Source organism: Cataglyphis hispanica, chromosome 16, assembly GCF_021464435.1.
Source record: "Cataglyphis hispanica isolate Lineage 1 chromosome 16, ULB_Chis1_1.0, whole genome shotgun sequence".
NCBI classification, from domain to species: domain Eukaryota; kingdom Metazoa; phylum Arthropoda; class Insecta; order Hymenoptera; family Formicidae; genus Cataglyphis; species Cataglyphis hispanica.
In genome coordinates this window covers 2,043,492-2,070,280 of record NC_065969.1, presented here as the reverse complement: position 1 = coordinate 2,070,280, position 26,789 = coordinate 2,043,492, and the positions used below count along the sequence as shown (strand labels likewise).

Below are 26,789 nucleotides of genomic sequence, written 5' to 3'. Positions count from 1 at the left end.
GAGGCTATACCCTGCGATATCGAATTTCCATGACAATATCGGTAACGAATCCTTAGGGCCTCGCGAGCCTTTTCCAAAATTCGGCGAAGCAAAAAAAGCTCCCTTCCGCTCGATTCGCACGTTAGGATTCCCCGATCCTAATCCTTTTCTCACATCCTTCGGGAAACGCGCTAAAGTTCTCGAGGCGCGCGAGATCGACAGGGCAGGGGGGGAAGAAGGGGGGAAAGTGGGGAGAACAAGGATCACGGAAACCGAAATTCGCCCCAAATTTCCTCGGTGTTTATCCTCACCAAAATTTCCCCGCGATAGATCGGAAAGTCTTTATGGGATTATCAAGCTTGGGGTGAAATTGCTCTGAATCAATTTTGTCTGGTCAATCTACAAGTATTAATTTTTTTTTTCTCAGTGACAAACACATCGATCTAATTTTATAAATAATTAAAATAATGAAAAAAAAATTTATGATATATTTTAAGAAATTTATTGTCATTTTTTTATTCCCTTTTGAATTTTCTATGAGATAATTTTATATTCATAATTTTCGTGAAATAAACAAAAAGCAGATCTTTATTTTTAACTTATGGGACAGAGAGAGAGAAAGAGAGAGAAAAAGGAAGGAAGAGAGAGAGAGAGAGAGAGAGAGAGAGAGAGAGAGAGAGAGAGAGAGAGAGAGAGAGAGAGAGAGAGAGAGAGAGAGAGAGAGAGAGAGAGAGAGAGAGAGAGAGAGAGAGAGTTGTCTCTGCCAGGGGTTTGGATTATTGTCAGGACTCGAATTCGCAGGAAGTTCAGACATATCACTATTACATCACCTGCCGCGAGATTCCTACCTCGTTTTCCGAATCTGTCGAAAAGGGTGAGGCAAAATACTAAGAGGAAGAAAAGAAAAACGGGAAATAGACGGGAAGGGTGGGACCAGAGGAGGGAGGGAGGGGGGGGGAAGGAACTCCTCTCCCCCCTCTCCTCCCCTCCTCCCCTTCCCATCTCTCACCACGATGTATCCTGTTCGGTGACGCGTGATCCGCAGGACGACCGACCTGCGGCGTGCTTGCGTGGCGACTAAACCAATCTACGGCTTAAGTTCACTCGGCCGAGAGAACCCCTCGCGTGTGAGGGCTCGCGCTCCAATTTGCCGAATGATTTCGAGAACCCAAGTTAAATGATCAACCGAGTTGCGTTTATTGCGTGTCGGCGGTCGGCCTGTTTCGGCAGACACGTTTGAAAAATGATTCCGCATATATATATATATATATATATATATATATATATATATATATATATTGCCCGAACGTGTAAAAATCTGCGCCTTTTCTTCCAGCATACGTTGGACAGGATACGTTGTTTAAGCTTCAACACATACACATACACTTAAGGCATTTAAATATGTGTTGAATAAATATTTTATATACAAATATATTTATGAGAATCTTGCTATTTTTAGTTTATTTTATAAATATTCTTTCATGTGTATTATTATTATTATTTTATAAATATGCTTATAATATTATTTTATAAATATTCCATGTTTTAATATATAATAAATATACATATATTAAAGAAAAAAAATATATATATATATATATATGAAATATAAATATATTAAATGTAAATTATTATTGCACGTGTTTTAAGCCATTATATAATAAATAAAATTAATAATAAAATACATTTTAAAAATATGTTTTAAAGATTATTATTTTTGGAGAATAATTTTGTGTCAATTTCATATAATATAAATTTGTAGATATTTAAATCTTTTTCTCTCTCTTTCCCGAAAGTATTAAAGATCATTTGTGTGAGAAATTTACGTTGAATTTACGCCTACGAGATTCCCGCTATTCTCCCGACTATTCGCGCGTGTATTCCCGCTCTTCAATATTTTCCCTCTCACTTTTTCTCGTTTTTCATATTGCAACCGACGGCGTTTTTTTCCACGCGGTTGCCGGTAACCCCTCTCGAGGTCTCTTGACTCGGATTGAAGACCGTTCGCCTTTCGGAGCGACCACGTGGGAGAAAAGGAGGACCGAAGTGCCGCTTGTTTTTCATATTGATGCAGCCGCACGCGCCTCACTTTTTCGCCAAATCGATCGGAAAACTTCGCTATTACCGACGTATGCAACTGACAAATTATATTAATGGTGATCCTCGATGAGAAACGTGCCATCGTCAATCGCAAGGGTTCCTTACAATATGTGACGTTGTCATATATCGATATATCGTCTCTCGAACTTATTGAGGGATCATCGTTTTATTTTTGCTTCTAATTATTTAAAATTAGAAAGATATAAAGATTATGAACGTGGTTAATCCTTTTTGCAAAAACAACAAAACTCTCAGACAAATTAAAAACTTGCATATTGCTTCCCCATAATTTCTTAATTTTATTTCCTTCATTTTATAATAAATTTTTTTTAGAAAAATTCAAAATTTTATAAAAAATGAACACTTTTAATTTTCATCAAATTTAATACCAACCAATCTTTAATGATATTCTATTCATATAAAAAAAATTTAGCTCGTTATTTTAAAATTTATGGAAGATAGAGCAATCATGTCCTTTTTCTGCACATACACACATACGAATATTTTATAAAAATATGTTTTTCCGACATATTTTAGAATATTCTGAACACATTAGCATCAAAATTTGAAAAAAAAAATTTTTTTTCACAAAAAAGCTTCCTCTATGAGGAAGCAGTTATTGAATCCATCTTATTCGCTCAGTATAATTATTACGCTGACATTCCTTGTTTCCGTTTTCTATCAGAATCCATCAATTCACTCGCAGTTTCGAAAATGTAGATTCCGTTTACGGGATTTTTTGAGAATCGCGAGCGAGGCATCGGAATCGCGTATTGTCGATATTATTAAATCGCCGGTCCATCCTGAAGTAGGTATTTTAGACAATCCGCGCGTCCGCCGTTTTAAACCTACAATAGGGCACATTGGTGCCTATTATATGCAAGACATTGTCCACGCGAACTGGTCTTTAGGGCGTTACTGGAGGTCAAGCCCCGGAAGTGATTCGACAATGAGGTACATTATACTCTCTCTCTCTCTCTCTCTCTCCCTCTTTTCCATCTCCTTTCTTTTCCTTCATCATCTCCTTCTATCCTCCTCGTTCTTATTAACTTCCTTAGCGCAACCTAAGTGCAACGTGATCATTTCTCCTGCTGCATCCATAGAGTTTGGTATTTCAAATCGATACCCGAATGGTGAGCGGGATCGTGAGTTCTCAAGGCGTAGGGTTACGATCCGCCTTGCGATTTCCCGTATTTGAATTTGAAATAGAAGAAAGAGGCATCGCGAATGTAGAGAGAGAGATGGAGAGAAAGCGCGCAGGATTCGTAGTTGAAATCGAAGAGAGAAGGAAAGAAATGGCACAAGAAACAAGTGACAATCAAGTGACGCGGGGATCACCGGTATTGTCCGAGCTGTCACACGCCTGACGTGTTAGGATATCAAAAGATCCCCGTCGCGATCATCTATGCGAATATATATATACACGCTGGTCAAGAAGATATAATAAAACAACCATGTAATTCGTCGTCGCGGCACCCTGTGAGTCACACATTTACTGGTTTATGTTTTAATTTAATTTCACGAATCAATATTATTTGCGTGTTCGCGATTGATTATCGAAACTCGAGTGTAAAATGGAAATTTTTACGTGTCTCTCGATAAGAGAAGGAAAGATCAGATTACAAAAAATTTCCGCAAAATTTTCGTATAAAATATCTTCAACATTTCGTGCGACGCAAGAAAAATTATATATATATATATATTTTTTTTTCTTGCGTTCATGAAAAATAAAGCGCACTCGTTATTTTTGACATTACGGTCCTGAGGTTGACCTACGAGTGTCGCGAGAAAACCTGCAGCGTGCGATGTGCGTGAGACGTGCATGTCGTTCGTGAGGTGGCCGAGTGACTCTCGGAATGGAATATAATGTAACAAGCGCGACGAAGAAGCTTTTCTACAAAAGCGGGACATGCGCGCCCGAGAACGGGCGCGTACGTTATTTTTCGGCAAGGGCGCGAGCCCGCGCGGGATGCAAGGGCGCGACCGAGCTAACTAGCCCTTTTCTCGACGATCGGGTTTTTTCTTTTTTTCTTTTTGATTGACGGGTTTCGCCAGGTCCCGCGCGCAGAGCACCTTCCCGCATTATGTTAATAGAGATATGATACACCTTTTGTCGCGACCCGTGCCGTTAAAGCGCGTATTTTGACATTTAAATTTACTCGCCTTCAACTTGCGAACGAATCTTCGCCGCTCGCCCTTTCTCGTTTCTTCATCAAGCGAATAAACTGCGACCGAAAAAAAAAGAAAAAAAAAAAATGCAAACGTCGCGGAACTTTTGTCACGTCGTGATTTGCATGTCACATTTAACTCTGTTTGTCCGGTTGGCTATCTTTTATAAAATAATTCTCCATCTATCAATTTATATTATAGAATCCTCATTAAGTTATGATAAGGTCTTTTTTTTTGCCTGATTTTACGTTTTATTTATATAATAATTTCTCGATATTTTTTCGCGTTAATTGATAGAGCAAAATCGTTTACGAGCGCGAACACATTAAGAGGCCATATGAGACTCCACTGAGGCTTAACTCTCTTCTATCTCTGCCAACTCAACTGTAAGTCCAATTCACCGCTTTGCACCCCGTCGCACCCTCGATCCGTTTCCTCTAGGGGTAGCAGCATAGGGTGATAAATCTCGCCTGCTCGTTACCCCGCTATCTGTCGATAATAGACATAACCGACACGTGTTGCCTGGTCGTCAGGCTGACCTGGGTATCCCGTACATAAGAGAATCATCGGCATCGAAGGCTTCCACAGCATCCTTCTTATCCCTTCGATCCATTCTTGCTGGATGATTGATTCTACCATCTTATTGTCTTAAACATTGGATCAACTCTGGATTGAAAATATTATATTTCTATCTTTAATGCAAAAGAGTAAAATACCAATTTTATCAATGAACATATTAATTCACTTCATCACTCATTCATTTTATTTGAGATTGTCAATCGTATTTGATATTAATTAATTGTATCACCAAGTGTGTAATCTATCAGAATTTTATGTAATCCAGTTGTCATCAGATATTTATTAGCCTAGAAATTTTTTAAATAATTGTCCTATAATTAATCAATAGAGAATGAAGCAACATGTCTCTTTCTTTATCTAAAGCTGTAATATTAAATTCTTTTGCATTTACGAGACGTTTCGCCTCTTTCTGAGTCTCGTAACGGTTGGGGTGAGTTCATGGGGGTTGATGGTGACGCGGGATAAGGCCTCGTCGTGTGTAGGAAGCCGTTCTTCGTCTTTCCAGGCGTGGACTTAATTGAACTTGTTCGCCGAGAAGTCGGGCAAGTGCTTTCTCTCTCTCCCGGTTATAATTTACGTGAAACAATCGTCGTCTTTGATGTGCCGACGATTGTCGCTAGGTGATGTATACATTTGCGGAAACGCGGTTACTCCGATCATGCTTGGACAAAGGACTTTTTGTGCAATCATGCGTACTCGAAGACAAACTTGAGAATTGCTAAGCAATGGCTGCTGATGGTCTTCCTGCCACGCGAACAATTGTCTTTGTACGTTGTCACGGAAAGCAAAGTCAAGTAAAAAGCACTCACTCGATAGCTTATCTAAAAGAGTCAGAGAAACAATTTTAAATTATATTTTAGTAAATTAAATAATTTTTAAAATAAAGCTTTACAATATTCTCAATTTTTACTTTCTTAATTAATAAATTTTTTCTTCCTTTAATGAAATAGAAAAATAAAAAAAAATAATTTAAAAATTGAGATAAAATCAATATTTATTACACATATTAAATATTAGCAAAATTGTATGAATTTTATAGATTCTTTTATTGTTTTTAAATATCCATTGAAAATATTATATACGGTTTATCCTTAATCAAATTTTTAAATAATGTACAAGCATTTCAAATATTTCTCTTTGGCTTCATATAAAGCATCAATCTTTTCGGACACGTCGCTCGGAGAGCAATTTCTCGCTATTCGTTCACTTCGATTGCGTTCGCGCGAACCTACGGGTGTTTAAAATGTAAACCCAATTTAACCCATGAATCGACGACCAATCGATGGTAATTGTTTCGTCGCGAGAGAGAGAGAGAGAGAAAAAAAAATTTATTCGGTAGCGACACTTTGAAATACAAGCCTGGCTGTTTGATCAGATCAATGACCCTCGCGCGAGCCAATGAAATTACGCGAGAGTGCATCGGCCACTGATTGAATTTTTTTTTACGGGCCAAAAGTTCCTATATATATATATATATCGTACACCTATCGAAATGATATTGTCGTGCGCGAACGACGATTGAATTTAAGTTTTCGCAACGCGACGAAACGAAACGCTCGTTCGATGAAACTGCTTAGAAATATGAAAGCGACGTCGCAAAAATCGACGAGTCGGATTTAACGGAGAGAGATTCACGCGATCGCGGTCATATACATCGCCTGGCGAATTTTCACACGTACGGGACCACACTTGGCTCGAGATTGACGGAGCTCCGGGGCTTTGACAGATTGTGTTCGTGCGAGCGCGTGCGAGCGCGCGCGAGCCGCGGCCACAATGACCGAGCTAATCTAGTCCGAGCGCAGGGAGAGAGAGGTAGTAGCCTAAGTTCAATATACATACAGGAATACACTGCAATCCCGGAGATTGCTGCCTTCCCGTGTGTGTGCTCTCGACTATTGCCCTGCATAAATCACGGGCCGCCCCCGGCTCGGAGCTTCGTGAATCGCGCCGCGTCGACTTAATTGTCCCACTACGCTACGCAAAGGATGAAGGATCTCGGTCCATGGGATGTATATATTTAGCAATCTCGACGCGGAAATTGATTTTCGGTTTATACACTCCCTCCCCTCCCGCTCATTACAAATAAACATAAACCGTAGACGAGATCTGTAATTCTCGACGAGACTCAAGATAGAAGTTTGTTTATAATTTTATGTTTATGTCTTATGTTTTCTAATATATGTGTGTATTTTGATTTTGAAATAGTTTTGTTTATATGATAAATTAAATTATAGAATTTTGGCAGATTATCTCAAGCAGGTTTAAACGGATTAAATTATTACAAACATAAGTTCAAAAAATCTATTGCAGTGTTCAATGAAATCTCTTAATTTAATAAATTATGTGAGGTATTGAAGAAACTAAATTAAATGCGCAAAACTTATAAATTCAATTTTTTAGAAGAATTTTATACAAATGTTATATTCTAAAAATTTATAAACTTTGCAAATATTATTTTTAGTTTAATAAAAAATAAATATAGTAATTTTTCTAGATCTATCATCTGATAATTTCTTTTGAATGGTTTGTATTTTGCTAAAATTTAAAAATCATATTTTATTAAAAAAAATTTTAAAATTATGTAAATATAATTATTTATAATTATATATAAATTTATAATTTACAATTATATATAATTTTATTAAAATAAAATTTAGTAAAATAAAATTTAATTCTATTTATTAAGATAAAATTATAAATATATAAATTATATAAATTATAGATCTTAGAATTGAGAGCGATAGATCATGATAAGCAAGAGATATATGTGAGATTTGTTGGAAGTAAAGATCATCATCATTCTTTGTTGAGAATTACAGCGTGCCGGGAACTTGTTTTGAAGCGGTCGGGGAAGGCTGTCGGATCGTCGAGTTTTGCTAAATTTTCCGGCGGGTCAGACTCTCTAATGATCGATCATATAAGAGGCTGGCAGTGACGCGGCTCGGATATAATTTATACGCCGCTAGATACGCCGAGGGTAGCTTCCCTTAGAAGTCGTACGCGCCGAGATGGCGAGAGCGTGTGTATATCGGGGGTGGCATCTGCTGCGTGTTAGACACGGGTCGGAGGGCACCGCTTGCTCTGTCATTACTTGCATTACTTTCCCGCCGCGAGTCAAGTGGGTCAAGTAGAGAAATGAGTAGAGAAAACATGCGATCGAGGAGAAAATGTCGGTGGCGAGCGGACGTTTCGAACGGAATTGTCCGAGGTTATTTGAAAGGGTAATCTTGGAATGAAGAGATTATAGAACTCCCTTAAGATAATTATTATGCAAAATCTTATCCAATTGTACGTGTGCATTTTTTTGCACTACAAATAATTTTATTTAAATAATATTAAAATTTTTTAAAATATATTTTTAAAATATATCTAATATCTATTAATTTTATTAATAAATTTTATTGATAATTTGTATTATTAACATTTATTTATTAAACACGCATGATTCAATTAATTTATTCCAAAGTTGTGTATTCATATATATTTTCTATTAAATTTTTATTGGTTTATATATTTTTTATATTTTACTTTAATATATTTACATCTATTTATTCCCTTTTTTGTTCCCTTCTTTCTAATTATTTTATATATCTGAGACTAAACTTTTTATAAATAAAAAAAAGTTAATTATTTTCTCTTAAAATTAAGCAATTTAAATTATAATATTTGTACAATTAAACGTCAATATGCTTAAAAGCACTAATAATATTTTTTATATATCATAATTTTTTTGTATACAAAATTATATGTATAATGTATATCAATTTTTTTATAGATTAATATTTTAATAACATTTTTAACATTTTATAAATTATATATATATATATATATATATATATATATATAATTTTTTTCAGATATGTATTATTAAAATCCAAGTCCACCAAATATATTTGGAAATTATAATTTAATTATGCATATACAAAAAATCATTCATCTAGAATTGCTGCTTTTCAGAAAACGCAGTTTTCTAAATAATGCGTCACTCATTTGATGTGATACGCCGGCACGTACAAATGAAGTGATGTAATTATTCGAACGTATGTCGCGAAATAGCATAATTTCACAGTCGAAACGCATGAAACGCGCACAAAGGCGATGAATGCGTACTCGTTATCGATGAATTCTAATCGAGCGAGAACGAATCATTAAAGCAATTAACACGTCATCTCGCCAGGCACAGAGAGAAAGAGCTCAGAATAATGTGATTGTCGTTAATTTCGAAAAAAAAAAAAAAAGGAATTTGCAGTTTTCATTAGGACTAGGATCAGACTTTGTTGCGCGCCAGCTCGAGGGATGCAGGAATGCGATTCCTTGGGATTAATCAAGCGTTAATTAAGACTAGCGGGTTCCTCTCTCTCTCTCTCTCTCTCTTGCTCGCGATGCCGAGTGGAAATTAAGCAAAGATGTCGCCGGGCCTAATGTCTCGCTCGGGTCGTAAGGATCGCGCCGGCGTTACGTGATGCCTAGGACTCGTAAACAGCTCCGTTATTTAGGGGATGATAATTGACCGTTTCGCTCACCCCCGTCGAGCGCCGATGAATTTCTCGAAAATGCGTCCGCGACTCTGGGAAATTCGCCGGTGCGTTCTGACGCAGTTGATGTTTACGAGAGACACTCTCTCCTTTTCGCTCTCTCTCTCTCTCTTTCTCTCTCTTATTATTCTCTCATGGAAAGGGGAGGAAAATGAAATTCGATACGCCATTGTTGTATGTCGCACGATCATAATCTCGCTTACTCGCTGTTGCCTCCCATGATGGATACGCGTTTATTGCCTGGCAAGTCGATATTAATAACCGTGATCAATTATTTCGTTCGAATGTCGCGGTGTTTTTCATAAGAAACGCCTTAAAAAAAATAAAGAGTTATCGTACAAAGGAACGTACAGATTGACTTATTCAAACTTGTTGATTTTCTTGTCGCCGAATTTTATTTATTCGATTTTCTTTTTTATATTATTTAAAATATATTTAAAATGACAATTTATTAGATATTCATATTTTATTACGATCAGAGATAACTCTAGAACTCTCATAATACCTCTCGATGTAAGTTTTATCCAGAAAATGGCGCCGACACTAATCACTGCGAATCGGTCAAGTTGCGGATGAATTTTCTCCGTACGGGAGAGGGAGGACACGCTGTGTCAGCTAAAAGCATTTTTGCGTCGGCCATCATGGAGCTATCATTTACTATCGATCCGCTTTATTCATAACTTTCGCCAGTCGTTGCTAGAGTCGAGGGCACTTTCTGTTTTATCTGTATAGAAAGCTTTCAACACACTTGCTTGTAATATATATTATCTGTCTTTTACAACTTCTGTCAAAAACACTCATATAGATTTATTCGTTCGCTCAAAACTAAGAACTTTACCCTCTATTAGTTTTATTCACATTATTTATATATATTATTTAATATTTATTATTTAATATTTATTATTTAAAATTTACTATTTATTTAATATTTAGTAATATTGATTATTTAATTATTTTAAATAATTATATATATATATATATATATATATATATATATATAATGATCGAATAAAAATAGAATTTATAAATACATGATACAATTAAAATGTTATCTAAATATTTTTATATTATATAATTTAATGAACTTATAAAATAATTTTTATATACAACATTTTTTATAAAATACAGTAAACTTAAGGAGAAACTTAAATGTAACGAGAATACGTTTTCATTCTACGAGTGTAAACAGTCGATTGTGAAAATTGGGTTTACAAATATATTTGTAGATCAAGTTTTCACGATATATGTACATATGTCGGGGGAGGAGGGAAAGCAGATAATAACATATAAACTTGCGTTAGATCTCGACGATACGTCGCAATCGATAGCGTATTATTTCCCTCGTGAATCCGCGCTCGAGGTTTCGACGACACGATGCGGCGTGTCGCCGATTATGAGGGACCATTCAAGAACGAGAATCTTGTCTGGCAGCTTCATTCTCCGTGCGGGATATTTTCGGTACGGCCTAAGCGACGTGGAAAAACCTTTCGTTTTGGGCTTCGTTTTGTTGGAGGTGTGAGGTTACAAAGAGAAAGAGGCGCGCGCGTTTTGTGAAAAAAAAAGAAAAAAAAAAAACGCGGGGGACAAGTCCCCTTTGCGTTGCCCCATGCCGAGAGGATCCTCCGATGACGATGTGTCCTGCGAGGATCATCCGAGACGGACGCAGGATGTATCCGTAGCCCCCACGTCGGTTACTCCACCCGATTTTCCGATCCTTCCTCGCCGAAAGACGCGTGAAAAATCTCCTCTCGCCGATATTTATTATTCTCGGATCTTTATTCTAGAGGAATAAACGTAAGAATTTTGATTCTTTTTTTTCTATTATTATTATTACAATTTTTATTATTGCATTCTTATTATTTAACATGAACTTTTAATAGATATAATATTTTTGTCTTCTTTGGGATGAGGAGGAGAGAGAGAGAGAGAGAGAGAGGGGTGGGGTGGGGGGGACAGAGGGGGCAACGTGCGAGATTTTGGAAATTATAAAAATTTCCATTGTAATATATCGGATACGATCTATTATAAGGTATTCTGGGCCACAATTCTCAGCGTTATAATTTTTTTCGGTTTCGCGTCAGAATGGCGCGGCCACGATATTCACGGGGAGATATTCACGGGCCAGACAAATCTGTCCTACGAATTGTTAGCACATGTCCGCGCGTATGCCGACAAAGCCGGGCAGAACTTCCCGCTGGGTCGTTAAAGCCAGTGACGAATCTCTCTTTCTGCCCTCCATAATATCCGCGTCTCAATTTTCCTTCGACAAGATGTCGAAGAACGCGGTGTTGAGAGACCTTCCGTCGCCGCGGATAATTGGAGTGCGTATCTCATAAATATGTGATTCTCTGTTAAATTTAGTAATATCCCACCTCCTTTTTTTTTTTTAATTGGAATTTACATTTAACATTATGAGACGAGCTTCTCACTCTTCGCTGGAATTGTTATCGTTACTTGTCAGCGTGGTTTAAAATTTTTTTTCAGTTTAAAAAAAAACCAAAACATTACACACAAAATACCTTCCTCAAAAATATGAAATTAAATTAAATTACACATTAAATTAAATTAAACCCTTTTTTAATTTTATTTAATGTAACAAAATGGATTACAATGTTTCCTAATATGACGCTTCAACTTTATCGCAATCGCGACGACACATTCCCCTTCATTAAACACGTGTTCCGTTGATAACAATTTTTTTTTTCTTTTTTTTTTACAAATAACCCAACGTCTCTCGCAGAGAAATGCGCTGCGACGCCAATGAAGAAGTTGGCGCATCATTGTCGTAGGTGAGACTCCGCGACAGATCCTAATCTGTCGTGTAAGCTAGCGAGTCCCATTGTGTCGAACGGCCGGTTCGTGCCCGTCTTCTAGAAACTCACCTTAATGGGTCCCCGGTAGCAAAATAGCCATTATGATCATCGAGGAATCGTGCCGCCTTGATTCCTTTTCATCATCCTTTTACCAAACTGTCCTGTTTCCTATTGGGCTATTGTAGACTATTACGAGTTTCTCGACTGCACTACCTGGATTAACACGTTGTGAGAGACATGATACTGTGGAAGTAACATATTAATTTTTGCTCACGTCACGATTTATTATTTCATTATTTTATTATTTCTTGATAGCTGTGAGTATTTTTTTTTTTTTGCAAAACCATTAATTTAATTAGTTTAATTATTTTCAAATTTACTGATTTAAGTGAGATTTATAAAGTTTTATTACAGATTTGTGCTATTAAGAATTCTGTATTCAATAATGAGACTAGAATTCTTAGCAAGGATTATAATTCTAAATAAATATATATATTTCTATTTCTCCAAGTGTATAAAAAAAATGAAGATTAACGGAATTAGATAAGAGGATAATTGTTTACTTTAGTAACTGCTGGAGTTTATTTATTAATTCGATTTAATAAAGTTTTAATTAGAAGGATAATAGATAAAATTTTATCAATTTTTACAATATTTATATCTGGATTAATAGCAAATTTTACGGATAAGCATTAAAGGAAACTGATAATAAAAAAGATAAATTTAAAATATTTCAAAATATTTTATAAAAAAGCACATGTAAAACACTAAAAGTAAATATAGAGATTCTCACGTAGTAAAGATTAAGATAAAAATGGAATGAAAGGCTTACTTACGCACAAAAGAATAGGAAGATGAAGATCGAAATATGAATCGGGGAAGAAGCATGGAAGCTTGCGAGTGAAAGGGAAGAGCCTGAAAAGTGTCGAAGCGTAATAAATTCTTGCGGTTTATCCGGTGTCTTTGGAGAAGACCGCGGGCCAGGATTATCCCTGGACCTGCGAATCCTCAAAGCGCTCTCAGGGAAGAAATATTTCCCGTCACTTAAAGCGCACTCTGACCGGGATTATTTACCTGTGGAACCAACGCGTATCCACCTGCGAGAGATTCATTGATTTTTATGGGCACGCACCTAGTTACACTCACGACCAGCAGGTGGTGTCAGCCTGCGGATCTATTGCAAATATGATTAGATATAAGCTTAATGAACTTTGAAAAAATGCGAGAGCAAATTTTAGAAATTATCTCGATTTTATCAGGCTGATAATAGCGCCTTTATTTATTTTTACACGGAGAGAAATATGTTTCTATTCATATTTTATTAAAAATCCATTCATCGAGGTTATTCGCAATTTTTATGAACGAAAAGTGTTATATTAAATAATATTATTATTAATTTAAAATTTCTTATATCAAATATTTATCAAAATAAAGAACGCTATAATTAGAAATAATATATAATAGATGAATCTATAATTACAAATCATAATTAATAACAATATAATAATAAAAAGCTTTAATAATTTATTTAATTTATATAATAATATATTAATATAGTAATATGTTTAATTATTATTATTGTATCTCTCTAATGAATAATATTTTAAGTTTGATAAAATTTATTATAGAAGATTCATAAATCTCGTTAAAACATTTAAATTTAAGAGATTTTATTTATAATTTATTATTATTTAGTAATATTATTTATAATTTATATATTATATCATATTTTCTAATATAGCGTGTATTTGTTATATTTCTTATATTTTATTATATTTCTTCAAATGTTTTTTCTACTGTTTGACATATAAATATAATTCTATCTCGAACTTTATTCAACTAAAAATCGCCTAAAGCGGGCACAAATTTAAATAACGCACATATAAAATAATAATGCCATTATAATCATTGACATAATAATTTAAAATTAAGCGATAATAATATTATGAATATCGCTTTTCGCATTCTGTTTAACGATACCTCAATCGCTCGATAACAAGAGATACAAGAGCTCGAAATTATCTCGTTTGACAGATCGTCGTTTTTGACAGACAGAATGGCTTATGGTGGAAATATTTTCTCGTAAATGGCCGGGGACAACGAGATTCGCGATAGAAGTGCAAAATGTGTTTACCGCGTGAGACGAGGGTGACGAAAAGAGAATGTCTGTGTAGCTTCCCGTTGGCAAATGGGGGTGTCCAGGACGGCGACGCCGACGCATCGGGGGTGGGACGCATGGTCGGTCAAGCGTCGCGGGGCGTCGAGGCCCGCTCGCAACACTAGACAATTGAAAAAAATCACTTGTCTCGCCCTAAAAGCAGGGACGACGTCTCTCCCGCTGATGTTGCGGTGGATGCTGGAGCGGAGAGAAGTCGCCGGGGCAGATGCGATGTGAGGGTGACAGTCCGTTAAACGCAATGTTCCGGATCCGAAACTTTGCCGGAAATGTACAGTGCTTACGCGCCGTTTTACGCACGTGCGTCCATGTTGAAGAATTATTTTGCGATTGCAGACGATTTTAAGTATCGCTCAGAATCCAGCTAGAATGGAAAAATGAAGTCACGCAATTTTTATTTCAATATAAATATGTAAAAAATAATCCAGATACGACTTTATATTATCATTAATTATCATAAAAAAATTTTTTTTTGATATCATATATGATAATTTGCGATATGATATGTCAAAAATAAGCGATAAGCGTAGAGCGAATTAACTAAATAATTAATTACTTACATAATAATTTTACATAATAATTTAATTGCATAATAATTAATTAATTATATTTATTACTTTTTTTAAATTAAATTTATTTTATGATTAAATAATTAATTTAATTTAGATGTAATGTAAGAAGTAATTTAAAAAAGACACTTGACAATCATTATACTTACAGTCATTTGAAATTCTTTATTGTATTTTATAGTATTATTTTAATTATTCATATATGATTGATACCATATGTTTCTTGCAGATTTGCATAGCGGGCAGCGGAGTGAGGGGCTGGTTGGACGCATCTCACGAGACGAACAATTGGCTGAAATACATTCGAAGTACTGCTAGTCCACACGCGGTAAACATGCGCCACGTGCTCATCGGCGGTCAGGTAATAAAAATTAAATAATAAAAAATTCCTTGCGACCGTTTTTCGTGTGCAAGTGATTATTAAAATTATATCGACTTGGCGCCGGGAATATTTTGTGTAAAAATCAAGAAATACTGAACTTGCTTATTAAAGATGGCTTATTTTACGATATATTATAAAATATAATGAAAAAATTCTCCGTTTCATCCTTTGACAATTTTCGATATCACTGTGACGTTGTCAAACGTAACGAGAGAGTCAGGAAACTGTTGTTTATGTTTAGAACAAAATGATTCTCTTTTTTAGGCATTTGGCGATTATTCTCTCTGACTCACGCATCCTCTATTTAGCGAGCATTTATACGCAACTGGCACTCGATCGACAGTTGCAGTTAATAGGAAACAATAATTACTCGGCGTCAAATAGAGTTCCAATTTATTCCGCATATGTTATCGATTGTTGAGACTTACTAATGTACCTTACAAAGCTCTTATGTTGTTTTCCGCTCATTTGATCATTCACATTTTTATGTCATACATCCTGTAAAAAAACGCGGTATTTATTGTGCGATAAAAAAGGGCATAAGATTTTTATTTGTTTTCTAATAAAATAGAAAACGATTTAAAAAAAAAAACGCTTCATAAAATATATCTCAAAAGAGATATATCACGGAATCTATTTAGCCATCGAGATTAGCCTCCGGAGTTGCGTTAGTTTTAAACAGATATTTCAGTCTCTCAAGAGGCATTACAAAACAGATTTTTGGTCAAATCACCCTCGAAGGGACTATCCTCACATATGATTGGCCGTCGAATAGACGTTATAAGCGGAAACGATGGAGGTCACGGTGTCAATTTAGGGTCGAGCTCGTGCTTCTGTCCGTTCAGCTCTCTCTCTCTCTCTCTCTCTCTCTCTCTCTCTCTCTCTCTCTCTATCTCTTTTTAACCTTCCCTTGTGTGAACCGTGGCACATGGTATCCGCGATGTTGTGGGCGCGCCGTAAGCTACATGTATACAGGGTGTTTAGTTATTAAGTCACCCCACGGGGTCGTTTCACTGACTTCCTATACGCCCTCTCGCAATCGCTGTGGGAATGGGGGAGAGACGCTCTCTTTCTCTCTCTTTCTCTCTATCAGTGCAAAATCGCTGTCGTAATGATGCTTCGGAGCCCGAACGACACTATAAAGATCGTTTCACGGCTTCCCGACGTTAAGGCGGACCTTTATAGAATTTTATGCAGATTGTGCACAGGCAGAAGGGATATTGTTTAATAAAATCAAAATGTATTGTATCTTTATCTATATTTTTATAGATTTTATTGAGGGCTTGCCTATATAACGTCCGTCTTTATTTTTAATGTTGCATTAAATATCGATCTAATGACAGAGAGATTTAATGACACAAATAATTATTTGTTATTTTACACAAGTTATTTAATATTAATTATATGTTGCAGGCATAATTAATACATTAACAGTAAAAGAATAATCTTAATAAGTCATAAGTCTTAGAGAATTAATATTCTTACGGAATGAAATACGTAATAAGAAGAAGAGCCTTTGAAATTAGCCTTGAATATATTTTTGTGCTGCAAGAATAAAGGATTAATAAATTAAAATTTTATTTATTAATAATTAATGAATTATAAATTGAAATTTTATTGAACATCAATTTCGACGATCACAGATGGTGTACGAAACCATTCGCGACATCGCAACGGGCGAGGAGCTTCTTCTGGGTCTTCGGGAGCCGCTTCAGCTGCAGGACATGCTGGGTGAGAATACAGCCGAGGACAGAAGCGATCGAGAGACTGGTGAGTGTGTCTAGGTGACTTGGCTCGAGATAGCAATACTCTCATTTTTGTGAAGATATATATAAGCGTTTTTTATTTATCTGCTCGTCTATATAATTTACCTAACAGTAGTTGACAGTAGAAAATACTTCATGTAGTTTCACACTATCACTATCACACGACACATACATAATTGTACTTCTTTCTGCATAAAAGAAGCATACAATAAATTAAGAGTCTTAATAAATCTAAAATTATATATTTATAATTATATATTATATTTATAAATTATATATTTATTTTATAGAAATAAATTGGACATTCTTAAAATGACAAAAAAAAAATAATAATAAAAAAATAAACAATATAATTTATTATTAAATAATAATGTCTGAAAGAAGGGACATAATCAAAAATAAAATAATATTTAGATTAGCCGACAAGTGTGTGATATTAGCGTTCACGATTTATTTTCGGTGCTACTTCGCCGACTTTCACTTTATTGCGATACGCATCGCGCACGTTTCGGCGGCTCGTGCGCGTACGAACGCAAATGAAGGTGCACGAGGCAGGGGGAGGAGGGGGGGGGGCAGGTGTTTTCCGAAACGACGAATCGGGGGCGGAGGGTAAATCGTGAATCGTTGTGTGCACGAGCTGCTCGTCATGCACCCTTGACTCCGGCGTGATTCACCTGGTCGACCGTTGCGTCGATTAACCCCCGGCCCGGTAATAAGCGCTGATTATCTGCAGATAGACGTGTACGAGTCACATGTCGCCGTGGCCGTCATGTCCCCACCCCCGTGTCGCTTCGACTCTTGTCCGGAGTCATCCCTTCTCGTTCGTCCACCTATACATACGTGCTACGTAATCTCGACGTAATATGTAGTTATGATTTTTTTTGTTTCTTTTTTTATATTGATTTTTGGTTTGATATTGTCATTTAAAAAATTTTTTTTTAAAAGACAATTTAAAAAGAAGAATTTAAAATTTTTCTGATTACTTTACTTTAGGCAACAAGTGCAATTTGCTAAAGCGCATTATAAGTTGTCAAAATTGCACGTACAATATTGAAGATAATGAAAAAATAATTATGAAATGAAAATGAAAATAATTAATCATATTTTATTGCTTATTGAATTATTTCTGAATATTTCACTTTTCAGCATTGAAATTGATTCTTATCGTAAGGGAAATTCTTTTTTAAATATATTAATTTTTTAAATATATTAATTTTTAAATATATTAATATTATAAAGCGTATGTTGGTGGGATTTTGTAGCAATTAAAAACACTCATTTTAATCTGTCCGCTTAATTTAGCCAATCGATCGTTGGATTTCATTATGTGGACCATTGCGCTGTTAATATATTTCGGGGCGTTTGCCGAAGAAGGGTAGCGTCTACGTGCCTGACTGCTCGACAATTATCTGGTTGTAACTTCTGCGCGATGGTCAGAATCCGGATGACGACTCGGTAGAGCTCGGAGGGTTATACGCGACACCCAGATGTCGCGGTAATTAAAACCGGGCTTATTGTCGAAGTTCTGCCGAGCTCGCAGAGTCTACGACTAATTCGCCAACAGTTTTTCGTCATAATTTCGGGACCCCGTTAAGGCCTCCTCGCGTCTCTTCAAACATACCAAATATATTAATTTTATAAATATTAATTTTTCCATTGACAAAGTCAGCTGTTAACAAAGTCAATTATTGCACAGGGTTTATTTATAGAGAGATATTATTATTTATATAGAGAGATATTCCTGATTTAGGGATTCATAAAAATCGAAAATCAATGTTCAATTGTTGGGAAACTCGATAAAACTTTTGTGATGTGAATAAAGATTGATAGTTGATAACCAAATAAAATATATAAATATACTTTGGATAATAATAATTTCTTTACTAATATTATCTTGAAAAAAATATATATATATAATTTTTACATATATTCAACAAAATAAATTATATTTTTATTATAAAAATACAATATAAAGATACTAAAGATAATAGCATTTTTTCTATTGTAATTTAAAATTATTTTGGGAAAAAATAATCATATATATTAAAATAATAATACATAAAAAAATTTTGATATTCAGAATCATTGAAAACAGGGAGGGTTCAGAAGAAGGGAGGTACAGTTTTATGGAATGGCTTCAGCAGCGAAAAGTTATTGCGGCAATTAAGTTGAGCCTACCGATAATGATAATTGCTCTGAATTAATTTCAATAGGCAGATGAGGATTATGGCACAAAAAAAAAAAAATTCCATCCCTATGTGATTCTCTCTTTCACTTTATATCGATAATATAAATCGTGAAAGCGTTGTGTTAATTTTCTGCTTATATTGTTTTCCTCGCGATTTTAATTTTTTTCGTTATTTTTCTTCATTTTCTTTTTAACTAATTTAGACTTGTATATATAAAAGGAAAAAGCGGAGAGGCATTTAAATTTGTTATATAATTAATACATTTTTTCTTGATTTACAGTTGACTTTTACTTTTTTTACCCATACTTTTGCGCATTAAGAGATTAATACTCCCTATAAACGGCACATGAGTGGTACTGGCATTACCGTTAATCCAGTAAAGCCATTTTTACGGGGGAATCTCCGACAAGCTGGTGCGTGCAGCAGGAATAATGATGTCACACAAACGATGTACGCTCTGTTCCAACCCTTGCGAGGGGCATCTGCGATCCCTCGGACAGATCATTTTTTTCTGTGAAGAAAGAGAAAGAGGGGGAGAGAGAGAGAGAGAATATATATTGCATATATTTATATTAATAAATTTATATTTGCATAAGATTTTTAAAAGGTCTCAAGAAGAGCTATAAGAATATACAATAAAAAGTAAGAGGTTTTATCTAAAAAATTTGAGATGACCTTTAAAATTTTTTGATACTTTCATCTAAATGAAAATTAAAATTATAAGAATGTAACTCTTTCAAAATAATTTAACTTTTATCTGAGATTTTTTTGTTTTATAAATACAAATTTATGATGATATCTTAGAAGACAATTTCTAGCGACTCATCCTATATGTATTTATATATTTTCCTATATATATATTTTTGATATTTAGCCATTACAATATAGATTTTTTCATTTGTTACATTATATATGCAAAAGATGCTTTAACGGTTAATTATATTTTAATAAAAATATAAAATTGATTTCTATTTCTTTCTTTCTCTTTAAGTTTCTATTTAAAAAAAAATCACGAAAGAGAAAACTTAGCAAATAATTGTTGTAACGAGCAAATGCATATATCAAAGCTTCTCTCAGCTGTCACGTTAATATTTTTTAATTATGTAAATAACTAATTAATTTATAACGATGTTTGATTCTATATGTATCTGCAATTACAATATTAAGAATTTTCTCAGAATTTTCTCATTTCTTCAAATCTACATAAATCCAGTTGTAAAAATGGTTGTTTAAAATGGCAGATGCAATTATTGCGGGCATTACGATGATATATGACTGTGATTTTTTGCGGTGCTTGTTTTTTCTATCGTCGTTTTTCCTTTTTTTTTTGCGTCTATACCGCATTCGGTGTGTTTTCCGATAGCTCTATTAGGGTAGCGGATAATTTATAGCTAACTATTGTCGATTAACACGCGCGTAACCTAGTCCCAGGGACGATTGAAAAAAAAAGGGCACGGGTTAGAATGAGAAAAAAAGGGGTATCCGCGTACAAAAGGACACGCGACACTCTTCCCTGAGGGGGTGGTGAGGCAGGGAGGTGCGTGTGACATGTTACAACCCCATCTGATTTATCGGACTAACGACATGTTTATTTGACATTCGCTTCGAAATCGCTACGGTCGCGTGCGACAAATTTTTGCAGAAAGATGCTGGCAGATATCGATTTTCGATATTATTTCATAGAAAAGTGCAATTTTTTTCTTCGTAAATTAGGTTATTCAATATTAAATACAAAAAGGGATATATATCATAAGGAAAAAATAATTCTTACTTTAAAAATAAGAAAATATTTTTATATATATATATAATTTTATTATGTTTTCAATATTTATATTTCAAATATCTTTTAAATATTACGTGTATTAAATAAATGTTTAAAATATGATTTTTTAAAAACACAATTAATACAAATTCATAAAAGACATATTAAGTAATTATTTTGATTTGTGTGTGATTTAATAAAATAAATTTTTGAATTTAATAAAAAGTTTCTTAAAAATATTAAAAACAAATACATTAAATATATTTATATTATTGTATTTATTCTTTTTCAATATTTATTTCTATATATAAAAATTATATATTATGTTCACACATCTTCATTTTAAAAATTTGTCGAGACAATTTTATGTGGATATTCCTGATATATCTTTTATTAGCATTTAATACGATAGTTTCAGAGTTATGAGAGAAAAAATATTTAATTTTTCTGAATTATTATATTAAAATAATCGTTTCTGTAAATGACTGTAGAAACTCGATTCAATTATCATCAAATATCGGAAATCATACTAAGTGAGGAATAATTCAATTAATCTTGATAAAAAAGCATAACAAACGCGATGAATGATAAATAAAAAATAAATTTATTTTGATATATTAATCAATTTATTTTAATAATTTCGTTCCCTTTGAATCGTAAACGCATCCTCGATGCGGCAAAAACATTGATTTCCGTTACTTTTTCCCATGAAACTGCCAACTGACTATTCGACCGCGGGGGGTGTTGCCAGTGGATCCCACCTGTTGACTTTCCGCAACGTGACTTCGTTCCTGCTCCTTCTACGCGAGTAGATTAACATAATGCTTTCAACCGTTTTCATTAATCTTGGAGGAACGATCGCTTGAGAATACGCGTACTTAATTCAGAAATTATGAACTTTTTCTTGGTAAAATTATACGAAAAAGTATTTATCATAAGAGAATATCAGCACAAAAAACCAAATATATTATTATCATTTTAGATATAGTATTTGTAATTAATTTTTTAATTTTTTTATTTGTAGCTAAAATTCTCTATTCACATCTTTCTGTTATTTCATCTATGTATATATTATTATCTAATAACTTTGCAAAAGATGACATTAGATCGTTGAACAAATTTATTTTAAAAATTTATTTTTAATTCATTTTTTACTTTTTAATATCCATAATTTATCTTAAAATACTTTGATCAGTTATTTTTTTTGTTTATATTTAAAGACAATTTATAATTTTTATTAATTATACCATTATTTTATATTTATTTAGGCAAAATTTAAAAAAATTTTCATTCTTTATTGGGGCTGTTTTTTTTTTTTTAATACTGCATTCGAGCGAGACCGTTTCGAGGGTGAACTCGAAGTCAGCCGCATCCTTCATTGTCTAAATTCACGGCATGCCGCTACGAATTAGTCGTGGAGAGAGGAACGATTAACGTACTAAAGGCCGGGGGAGAGATGGTAGTATGGCGTTGGGCGTAGTTGGTGGTACGGGGATTGTGCCCGGTTCCCATGAAGGTCCGTTGGGGGCCATCACTCGACCATATGGTGGAAACAAGTGTAGCGGCAGATTTAAATAACCGTTGGAGGTCGGATGTCGTTCAAACTCGAAGTTGGATCACACTCGTGTACGCATAGACTTTCAAGAATTTAAAAAAAGAATAAAGAACTTTTCAAAAGATTGTTCAACCTTTAGCTACAACTTTAGCTACTACTCATTCTTCTCAATTTGTCTGCTATGTATGTCTAAATAAATCTTTTTTTTATATTTCTTTATTAGACTTTGACGAGATATTTGCAGAGTAAATTTTGACAAGAGAGAACCGATTGATAGACGCTAGTTATGCTCTTTACTGTAGTTTGTAGTCCCAGTTGCGTGCTCAATCGTTCATAATTGCACCTTGTCTCCTTCATGGGTTTCTGATTTTACCTGCCGTTGCGCTCTGATATTCGGAGGTGAAATGCCTCGGGGGTTGCCGAGACTCACCTGCGATTGGCTGGTCCTCAACGTAGCTTGTGCCAATAGCGAGCGATACTGAACACCCTCGCTTGCGTTTGCAATTACCGGACAGTGTACGGTCAACTAGCTAGAACATCATTGTGTCCATTGTCTTCGCGATCGCTTGTGTGTCGGATCATATTTGTTATAAGGAGGCAAGGGTGACAGAGTGACAGTGAAGTAACTCGAATCTCATCGTGATCCACACACGTTTCGCCTACTTTTGAGCGTAAAATTAAATTACAAATGTGGTAGATGAGTTCCCAATATTTGCGAGAGGGATTATTACCTAGACGGTAAATATATTTTATAAAATAACGATGCAAATAATTATGTATGCATACAATAAATTAATATATGCGTGTGTGCATTTATTACATTATTGATGTATATGTAAAATTTTTATTAATAATAATTAATTATTTTATTACAATATTTATTAGAAATTTTCTAATCGTATCTTTGCACAAATTAATTTATATTTAAATTATTATGTAATTTTAATTATATAATTCATTGTTAAAATTCTTATAAATTAGTTTCGCGTATAAATAACTAATAAAAATATCTGGTTCGACAACAAATACAAATCCGAGCACGCGAGTGATTTGACAAGGGCGATATAATTAAAGCGAATGTTTAAAGCGAGATTTAATGTCGACGATATTTCATTTGACAGCGCACACGAGTTCGTCGAAAATGATTTTCGCGAAGTCAGTTAAATCATCGTCTCGAATTGCGTAGGAACGCCGAGAGGGTTCTTCGTTTTGTAGATCAGACCGATACTGCCTTTCGATTCAATAATTCAGGAACAATTCACGAGTGTGTCCACTCGTGTCACGCCACGCTTCTGTGGCTCTTCTCGCTCGCGGTTCTGGATCACGTAATTCGCCCGCATCGCGACGGGTCACGTATTATCGTTCGCAGGGGGTTGTAATTTATAGAGCTATGGCCACTCGCGTACACACATACATTTACACTTACACCAGTTAATGCGAGTACGCGAATACTTGTAACCTGCATTACATTTGTTATTTGCAGCTTCGCAGCACAGCGGAACCGTCGACGAGGACAAGGAGGACGAGGAGGAGGGAGAGACGAGATGCACCGTCTGCGACAAACCGTTCCAAGATATTGAACTGTAAGCACTTATTGCGTTTATATTAGTCTTTTTTTTATTGTATCAAAAAAATAAAGCGAAGAAATAATTTTATGTCAAATACATTTTTGGACAATTTAACATAATATGTATATATGTGTGTTAAATAATGACATTAATAATATTATGTTAATATTTCATCATAAAATGATTGCAAGCTTTCTAATAATTGAAAATAAATTTTTATGTGAAAATAACGTATTTTTAATGATGAAAATAATTTTAAAAAATATTATTGAAGGTCTGTAGTCACTTTCACTTCTGTAAAAAAAATCAAAATGTTTTTCCGTAAATTTTCACAGATAAATCCTGTCACTAATCACACAAAATTAAAAATATATACATATTGTGTTATTTTTACACTTTTTTTGTTTTAATAATTTATTCATTTGAATTTTTGAATTAACAGCAATATTAAATTAACACATGAACGTGTTAAATGTTTAACGGAAAAATTTTAACCAATATTTTTTTTTAAACAAGAAAATACAATTTTTCCAACAATGTATATTTTCTAAAAATATATAATTTCAAAAGAGATTACAAAAAAAAAAGAAAAATTTATCTTTTTTTTCGAAAAATTTCATATCCAATAATTAAGAAGCTTGATTCAAACAATAATATCAATAAATTATATTATTTATGCTAGATTGAGGATGGAGACTTTTTACCTTTGTGGGATCTGGCAAAAAATTTTTATTCGCGCTCGCGGGATATCTTTATATTTCCACGCATTTCATTATCTGACGAATCGTCGTTGACACGACGATACATTGTGTGTGCTATCTCATGAAGGATTCATGGCTTCATCATTATACGCTTTTGAAATCAGATGAGCGACGATTACGCGGCCGGCGACACGATCGAAATCGAGAGACAACGGCTTTCATAATCGACCGTCTATGGGCGTTAAAGAGCGCTCTCGTCGCGCGTCCGTCGATTTTCATCGTCAATTATTAATTAATCGATGGAATCCCAGAGGGTGTGTGTGCCACGCGTAATCGCCTTCAAATCTCTCGGGGGCTACGCGATACACGCTCGCGAAAGCTCTTTGTCACGCGAGCGAGCGGCTTTCAAGAAAGCTCTCTCTCTCTCTCTCTCTCTCTCTCTCTCTCTCTCTGGTGTTCTTCTTCAAGACTCCTTGTTCGTTGCGATTCAACAACGTGCTTACTCAGCCTTCTTTCTGTCGCCTCGCCGTGTCATTGCCTTTAATTAAGGAGTAATTAATGTAAGATTAGACTGCAAGAATAAAAAATGGAGGCGAATCAAATGCGATATCGCTCTATAAATTATTCTAAAGGAGTTTCCAAATCTCTCTTCTCTCTGTCTTTCTTTCTCTCTTTCTCCGTGATTTAGTTAAATTATTATTGTTACATTAAATGCAAATTCGATGTGGAATTATGCAAGCGATGAGAGAAAAGAGAGAGAGAGAGTGCAATTTTTATTTTCTCAAAAAAAGTTCGGTTTTTATTTACCGAACTGTCATTCAATGCAACGTCAAATATATCTAACATATGGTCTTTACAATATTCGAATATAATATTTTTCTATGAGTGAGATTTTAATTATCACTATCATTAACTACTATAATCAATTTTTTTAAGACTGTATGTTATTTGAAAATCTGTAATATCAGTCTCTCCTCTCTTGATAAACTTGTGTTACCTTCTCTCTTTAACTCTCTTTTATTAACTTTCATCTTTTTCATCAATCATATTTGACTTTATCCAGCGCAAGTATAATTACAATGCAATATCTAGTACTACTCCATTTTTTTTTTAATAAAATGATCTTATAATAATTATCAAATATTATAATCGTGGAAAAATCCAAATTTTGGATTGAAAATTGACCGACTCTTGTCATCTACGTCTTCAACAGCGACAACTGACATTAATAAGCCGCTAAAGTCTCTCGACGCGGCAGATTCACCTGTTGTGAGGGGGAGGGGAGGGCGTTAAATCCTACGCCGCGGGATCTCGCGCTCGGGCTACCCTCCGTCCCCCTCCGCCCTTATACATCATCGAAGGCGTCGCGTGCCCGTAGCTCATCTGGCACGGCACACCGTCACCCATGAAGGCACTATCTCACCGCGAATAGGTTTCACACGACGCGTGTGTCCGAGGGTGTAAAATCAATGTTGGGCCGCACACCACGGCGCCGTCCCGCGCGACGATAACCCTGTGCCTACCCCGTGACAATCGCTCTTTCCCTCTCATCCCCGTTTGCCCCCCTACCGCCACCTCCCCCTAACGATGGCTTTTCTTCGTGACGGCGTGTGTTCGTGCGCGACGGCCGCCCTCTTCTTCAGGGGCGTGCGACCGTTATTACACGAGAGTCCGAATTCCCCGCCACTCGCCGCAGAGTCACTTAGTCATCATCCGGGACTTGCGCCCGGCGCAGTCTTTGTCGGTTATCGTTTGCGCATCCCGCTTGCTCGCCGGTGTTCCCCGATTTAAATTAATAGCGGAGAGGTAGGGAGAGTAGTTACGTTTTGCAAACATCTTTGCCTGCTAAAAAAGCTACTTACTATCCCATTGATACTTCCGTATGTTTATTCGAAATATTTTTAAAGGGACAAAGAAACAGAGAGAGATGATATATATATATATAT

At 35.0% G+C, this 26,789-nt stretch overlaps 1 protein-coding gene across 4 annotated transcripts in view; it reads left to right on the top strand.

Moving 5' to 3' along the window:
* The window catches only part of LOC126855563 (histone-lysine N-methyltransferase MECOM-like), an 88,413-nt gene that overhangs the window by 58,772 nt on the left and 2,852 nt on the right, over positions 1-26,789 (top strand). For all 4 annotated transcript variants that reach the window (XM_050603346.1, XM_050603345.1, XM_050603348.1 and 1 more), the window contains exons 4-6: positions 15,150-15,281; positions 16,946-17,072; positions 24,058-24,157. In XM_050603346.1, coding sequence (XP_050459303.1) covers positions 15,150-15,281; positions 16,946-17,072; positions 24,058-24,157 — 359 coding nt within the window. The remainder of the gene's footprint in view (positions 1-15,149; positions 15,282-16,945; positions 17,073-24,057; positions 24,158-26,789) is intronic.